Source organism: Pteropus vampyrus, unplaced genomic scaffold, assembly GCF_000151845.1.
Source record: "Pteropus vampyrus isolate Shadow unplaced genomic scaffold, Pvam_2.0 Scaffold190, whole genome shotgun sequence".
NCBI lineage: Eukaryota > Metazoa > Chordata > Mammalia > Chiroptera > Pteropodidae > Pteropus > Pteropus vampyrus.
The window spans coordinates 208,838-216,102 of record NW_011888971.1 but is presented as its reverse complement, the minus strand read 5'-3'; the positions used below and the strand labels follow the sequence as shown (position 1 = coordinate 216,102).

At 47.7% G+C, this 7,265-nt stretch overlaps 1 protein-coding gene across 4 annotated transcripts in view; it reads right to left on the bottom strand.

Annotated features, from left to right (window-relative positions):
* MTRR (5-methyltetrahydrofolate-homocysteine methyltransferase reductase) overlaps nucleotides 1–7,256 on the bottom strand; it is a 24,041-nt gene extending 16,785 nt beyond the window's left edge. For all 4 annotated transcript variants that reach the window (XM_023537417.1, XM_023537418.1, XM_011371411.2 and 1 more), the window contains exons 1-4: nucleotides 7,146–7,256; nucleotides 5,375–5,542; nucleotides 3,708–3,861; nucleotides 1,630–1,747 (exon numbers count right to left, since the gene is read on the bottom strand). In XM_023537417.1, the coding sequence (XP_023393185.1) occupies nucleotides 1,630–1,747; nucleotides 3,708–3,861; nucleotides 5,375–5,542; nucleotides 7,146–7,223 (518 nt within the window). In that variant the 5' untranslated portion in view covers nucleotides 7,224–7,256. The remainder of the gene's footprint in view (nucleotides 1–1,629; nucleotides 1,748–3,707; nucleotides 3,862–5,374; nucleotides 5,543–7,145) is intronic.
* Between the last annotated feature and the right edge of the window lie 9 nt (nucleotides 7,257–7,265).

The following is a 7,265-nucleotide window of genomic DNA, read 5'->3' as shown; positions in this document are numbered from 1 at the left end:
TCAGGCCCGTGGAATGACATGTCATTTTGAATCACAACTCAAAGGAGGTACCAATTAAATTCCACTTCATGAGGCGAAGCGGCTCTCGAAAGGAGGCGCTTCAGACCTGTGTTATGACTCTGGCTAACGCTTCACTGCATGCATTAGGTGCTCGCGCAGTGTGCAGCTTGAAATCTGGTTATAGTACATCTGTCCCTCGGGAGACTTTGGAAAAGTGGGCACATAAAATTATGGGTTCGATAATGAAAGCTACATTGAAAAACCGTTCCCACAACTCAGAGCTGAAGACGAGACTCAATCGGAGTGAGCCCGATCACCGCGTACTTATGGGACTGCGGCCCTGGCCCCAGGGGACGGCCACGTTAGTGCACCTGACCCCGGAACCGGACACGTGTGCACCGCCATATCCCCTCAGTGTGGTGGCACATTGAAAATGTGCCATGTCTTCTTAAAAACATCTTCCATTTTAGAAAAGGGAAAATTCAAGTAAGGTAGTTAGGTTGACAATTTAATAAGAGATGCAGGCTGCTAAAATAAATGTTAAAAAATTTTAACATCCAATCCAACAAACGTAGAGGGAAAGGGAAAGCTCTTGAAGTAAAACATGGATGGAGTGACAGACCTAATGGATTATATAAGGTGTCAGCAGTTAAATAGCTCACAAAAGACAATAAACATTTAATGCCAATAGGTTCTGGAAAAAAAAAGAAAAACGCCCAATAAAAAGGGACAAAATTGGCAACATGTAAAGAAATGTGGCAGAGCTTTGTCACCATCAAGAGCATGTGTCCCGGGGACATCAAAAAGAGCCCCAGCACCTCAGCTGCAGAAAATGACGGACGACGTGGCCACGAAGGGGAGTTAATGGACGAGAAGGGTCTCCAACACACGCGTGCAAATGGTGACGTGCAGAAAAGCTAGACATTTGCTGACTGTCATTATTCATGAACACAGACCTAGTGAGAATTTATTTAATGCTCCTGGTAGAAAAAAACAAGTGGGTGTGCTGTTATCTGGCTGAAAGAGCTAAAGACTAAATGACAGTGAGTTGTAGGACAACATCTGTAACACCTCTGCATAAACGCATGAAGAGGATTCGAAAGGTGGCACATCGGGTAAAATACTGTATCGTAAAAACAAGAAAGAATAACAGCAATAAAAATAAAATTTGTATTTCTGGTGGGCAGGCTAACAAAGGGCCACTAAGATGTAGGAGCCAACGAACGCAGCGCACCATGCAGGGCCCTCGTCTGCGTTCTTTGTCAGTGGTGTGTGGCACGCCGGGCCCCTCCCCACAATAGGACCCTGTCCAGTCACTCTGCTGTGCACAGCCGAGGGAGGTACACGCGCGTGTTATCAGAGTTCCTAAAGTCAACATTCACCTTCACAAACACCTACACGCGTTGAGACAGTTACACTTTTAAAAACAATTCAGCAAAACACGTAAATCAAGCTCTGGCTGATCATCTTAGGTCCTAGAGCTAAACACGCTAACAAAACCAAAATACGACTTTCTAGGGAAAAGTTTCAGGCTTGATCCAAAGTCAATACCTTTCACAAATTCGCTGACTTGCATGACGTACTGACAGGGTTCGCTGGACGTGACAGAGACAAGTGCAAGGCTCTTACCCCACGCAGTCATCCGCATGTCCAGTGTCATAGAAACGCCGGGCACCAAGCTCCTGGAGCCGTCTGTCGATCACCTTCCCCCCATTACAGAAGTAGGTGTACTCTGAGTCCCCCAGACCTAGAGCCCAGACAGGCTGTCAGTGCACAGTGTGCTTTACGTTTAAACAACGTATAGACAGATAAATCTCTAAAAACATGCCATTCGTGCTCTTATTGATGAACAGGAAATAACGTACAGTTGCACGTTTTCTTATTTTTTCCTTGAGTAATAGTAAACATAATTTTCTTTTATTTTACAATGTAAAAATACCAGACATATTGAAACAAAAGAAATACTTTTTGATCAGTTAACAGAAATATATTTCCCATTTTTGTTTCCATGACTCTGTGTAACAATGTGGAAATCTTAAAAGAAGGTTTAGATGGGTTTAAAAGAAACAAATCTGTATTTAAAGACTTTTCTGAACTAGTACAGGGGCCTGCAAACTATAGTCTGTGGGCCAAACATACCTAGCGTCTTTCTTCATAAATAGTTTTATTGGAACAAAGCCAAATCCACTTGCTCACCTTGTCATGGCAGCTTTCAAGCTACCAAGCAGAGCTGAGTAGCTGTTACAGAAACCGCCTGGCCTCAAAGGCTAGAACACTTCCTACCTGGTTCTTTACAGCAGCAGTCTCCAACTTTTTTGGCACCAGGGCCCGGTGCTCCTATGAGAATCTAATGCCTGAGGATCTGAGGCGGAGCTGAGGCGGCGATGCTGGTGCTGGGGAGCGGCTGCAGACACAGATGCAGCTTTACTTGGTCACCTGCCGCTCCCCTTCTGCTGTGCGGCCCGGTTTCTAACAGGCCAGGGACCGGTACCGGTCCGCAGTCCAGGGGTTGGCGATCTCTACTTTATAGGGTTTACTGTCCCCTATCCTAGAGCATAGAGGTATACCTACAACATAAACCACCACCTGCTGCTTCTGTGTTGAATAAATTAAGAATTGCCTCTGTTTTTTGGTAAGAAAATAGAGTAACATTTTCATACTTGGTTAAAAATTTTTAATTAAAAGCTTAAACATCTTAGTTTTTTAATCACCTCCATGGACTTTTCCAACAAGAATACGGTGAACAACTGGTGGGTCCATTTATGGGCATAAATGCACTAGAACGGCTGGATGGGCTTCAGTCTTTGCTTTTCGATAATTTTCGAGAAATTTTAAAGTGACATGCACATGCTCACTCTTAAAAATTAGAAAAATTTAAATTTAAAAAAATGGGTACTCCAAAATATTCTCTGGAATGTTATACATAACAGACCTTGGCCAGGGTCACAATCTCAAATTTCTGATCAGTCCCTTATCTGCACAACCCATCCTTGCTGGATGCCCTCCCCGCAAAATGACTCTCAAAGATGAACAACAGAGATCACGAGCCAGGAAGATGGGCCCTGAATTCCATCTGGTGTCATACCCGGCTGAGCTGGTCCCTCTGATCCTAACCTTAATGCTTTAGTCTGTATCTCGCGGGGGCCTAGGCCAGTGTTCCCTAAACTGGAGCTTTAGAAACCATTGATACTGGGGCCCGACCTCAGAACAGTCACTGGGGGTGGGCCCGGGGAGGGCAGAGTGCCATGAAAGCGGCTCCAGCCGATCCCAACATGAGGCCAGGAGCGAAAACCACTATCGAGGGGAGCAGATCTCAGGGAAGATGTCAGATCCCCTGGGCGCTTTTTTAAAAATCCAAAACAATAAAGCAGCAGGCAGGGGTGCTCCTTCAAGAACTGTTTTAGCAGGTATGGGGGGAGGCCTGGCACCAATACTCTGGGAATGTTTCACAGCTGAATGTGATGTGCACCCTGCTTATGAATGATGCTTAGGGGCTCTGCCAGGGGCTGCTGAGGTGAAGACCGGGGAAGCATTCATACGACAAAGGACATCACATAATTTAAATATCACATACGTATTTAAATAAAATACCCAAAAGGAAAAAACCTACACAATCATATATTACCGTTTTGAAAGATACATTCAGATACCAGAATTATAGCTGGTAATAACAGAACGTAGCAAGAACTAAAAAATACGGTGCATACCTAATAAACCGTACCGCAGGTGAGCAAAGTAATCCACCGGCAGCGTCTTGTCGTTTATCTTCTTCACGAACCTGCGGGCTGTGTCGGGCGGGTCTCCGGTGCCCGTGGTCGAAACCACCACCACGAGGGGCGCTGTTTCGGTTTTCAGATCGTACTGAAAAACAGAACGTGTCGTGTTGACTTAAGGCACTCAGCTTAGGCTCCTGTGACCTGAAGCAGTCATCAGTTCTGTGTACGGCACAACGGCAGAGAGGTGCGCACCAACTGTCACGCTGGGGATGTCAAGTGCTGCCCTCGGCTGTCAGGGAGCTTGGCTATCGCTCTCTTGGGTTCTAGCGCTGAGAACGTCATCACTGTAAACTGAGATCAGTGTTCCCAAGTGTTACAAATCGAGCTTCTTTATTCTAATTGCAGCTAATTTTAAATATTTCAAATAGAACACTTCACTGTCTGTTAGAGTCCACGAGTTCTACTGCTCACAGATATCACTGAATTTGGCTCAAAGGAATTCACTTTATTTTTCAAGCTGATGTAACAGATAAGGATTTGAGCTAACTTTTTACCAGGCAATTCAAAGGTTACAGGGCACTATGCTGGTTGTGCATTAAACTATGCAGTCTGTCAACATAACTTCACCTTGAAAAAGACTTTGGGATCTAGGAAGCGCGAGCTATTCGTTTAACTGAGCTATCCATTTAACTCGGAGGAGCAACTACTGGAGAAACCATTCAGCCTGGGGAGAGCAAACAACGTGACTGACATGGTACTGAAGCTCACCTAACTGCTCACCTAACATTCAAGCAGCTGCTGACCCAGGTAGTGAGGGAACCCAAGGGGCCAAATCAGGGTGATTATATGAGGACCTAGCTTTGGTTTGTAGTAACAGACTCAGACCGTATTCCATCATATGGCGCCCGCAATATAAGTTTACTTGGAAGTTACTGCAGAATCACGGAGCAGCCGATCGGCCGGGTCCTCCGGGGTGCTCCCTGCTGGGTGGGTGACTACTTCGGGAGTCTGCGCTGCATGAAGGAACTGGGTGGTTCTCCTCCTATGAGCTGAGTTTATCATTCACCTGTGCTGCTGACAGTCTACTTTAGTGAACTAGGTATGTGGGAAAGGCCAGAAGAGGTGGTGAACCTGAATGAGAGCACAGTAGTACTGAACTGAATCCCAGTGCCGAGTGGCTGGCACAACATCCTGCGCTTGTATGACAGCCCTCGCTAGTGACTATGGCCTGAATTGTATACAACAGTGTACTCTGGAGGTCTTTATCAGACCGACTGCAAGAAGCACATAGGCCTGTCGAGATCTTTCGCATCCTAAGGCAGGGATTTCTGCAGAGACCGTCTGTATAAGCATGTAGCCCTGACCTAAGCAAGCCGAGTCTTCTCCGGAACGCCACGCCTCTGCTTTAAACTCTGTTTCGCAAGAGAACGGAGTGCTCCTTCGCTTGGAGGAACTCTCGCACGAATGGCAAGGACTCTGTGGTGATCCAAACGGGGATACGAACAAGGCAAAGACCGCCCCTTCCACGTGGTTGAGTAGTTACGTGTTTCAGTTTTTGAGACTGTTCGGTCTAATCCCAATGTACGCTCGCTCATATGTAAAAAAAGAAAAGCTGGCGGGAATTCTACAACGGTTTCTGAGCGTTTGACACCTCTTACCTTATCCGTTTCACTCATACAGTGAAGATCTGCAGAAAAGCCATGTGCGACTGCCTTCTCCCGTATTTCCTCGGCTATGGCCTTGGCCTGCCCATGCTGCGTGGCATAGAGTAACAAAAACCTCCGCATCACCTCAAGGGACGTGCTGAAGTAGCGAGGACAGTCACCCTGAAACATAGGAAAGGGAAAAGGGGTTTTCTTTGTAATGTAGTAACAACCTGCAGGTATTGATTCTCCCTCATTAAAAAAAAAAAAAAAAAAGATTCCGACAACATCCACACGTAACATGAAACAGACTTCTCTGACTCTGTTAGCATGAATTCTCAAGGAGTCTTTCAAAAAAGAGAGACTTCATCAAACCAGGGAGAAACGAAGCGCTAGTTCCGTGGCTCAGAAACCATTCTGGGGCCAGACCACTCGGGCTTGAATCCAGGGTGGGTCATTCGCAACTGTGGAACCGTAGGCAAGCTCCCCAGCAGAGCTGTGCCTCAGAGCCCTCACCCCCAAACTGGGGATAGCAATTCCTACAGACAAGGAGTGACAGATGCAAAGCATCTGAGCCCAGGCTGAGACACGGCAGTGCTCAGTAAATCCTAGATACTTTTTTGCTTGCTCTTTTAAAAAAGGCAAAAGTAAATATTCTGTTAACATTCTAGGATTCTTGTTTCATATTTGATTCTAATGCTAAATAGAGTAATCACAGCACTAAACTTAATCAAAGCACAAACTGTTTCATTACTTAGCTCAATATCAAATGTATATGTTCCTGTATGTGTATATATACTTACATGTGTATATATAGAGAAAATATTTCTAATCCTCTCAAGCGTTTTACTAGTGCCCATATTTTTCCTAAAGAGAAAGCCAGTAATAAAACAGAGGACACTCGGAGACATTCCCCCATACTCCTCCCGTGTCTAAAGCGGGGAGACTGTTCATTTGTAGGAAAAGATTTAAACTGAAACCCAAATCAAAATCTTGGCTTTTGGTGAATGAACCACCAAGTTTTATGCTCCTCTGGCCAGTTATATCTAAAGAAATTTAAGCAACAATTAAATTAAAAGGTAGAAATCATGTTAGGAAACATGATACTAACCATGAATATGCTTAGGGAACAGAACAGCGCCTGGCACACAGCCAGGGACCAATAAATTAACTGAAAAACTAAACACACAAACGAGGGTATTCAAAGCCACCACGCGTTTAGGGCTGAGAGCTGTCAGTGTGCTGGAAACGCCACCGCTTATTACTCTAGCCAAGGACCTGGGGGACTTCCTGGGAGCCACGCGGAGGTCCAGGCGCTTCAGAGCACGCGCCCCTGCGTCCTGCAGCCACCTTATAAAGCGGTGCTGCTCCCCGTTTCCCAGAGGTGGGTCCCCGACACCCGCAGGGCAAGGCCGGGCGGAGGAGCGGCGGGGCAGCACCGCACTCCGACGGGGTGCACGCTGCGAACAGTCCCGAGCCTCCAGGGGCGCCTGCCCGACCCCCCACGTTTCCCCGCGTCCCCGGTGTGCCCTTCACCCCCCATCCTGAGACAAGTGTTGAGAACGGAGACGCCGACAGCGGAGGGCCCGGCGACCCGCGGGGGCCCGCGGCGCGCGTGCACGGCCCAGCCCGTCCTCTGCTCCTGACCGACCCGCGCGCCAGGACGGCCGGGGAGCAGCGCGGGGACGACGCCGAGGCCGATGCCCTCGCGCATACAGGGCCGCCGGCTCCTCGAGCCCATGATGGACGTGGCCCAGAGTGGGCTACGGCGATGGCGAGCGCTCACCTGCGGGAGCCCAGCCCAGGCGCGGGTGCAGATAGCAGACACGGCGAAGCGCGCCCCGCCCATGCGCACTCTGTGCATGGCCTACAGCGCCCGCGCATGCGCACTCTCTGCGCGCGGCCT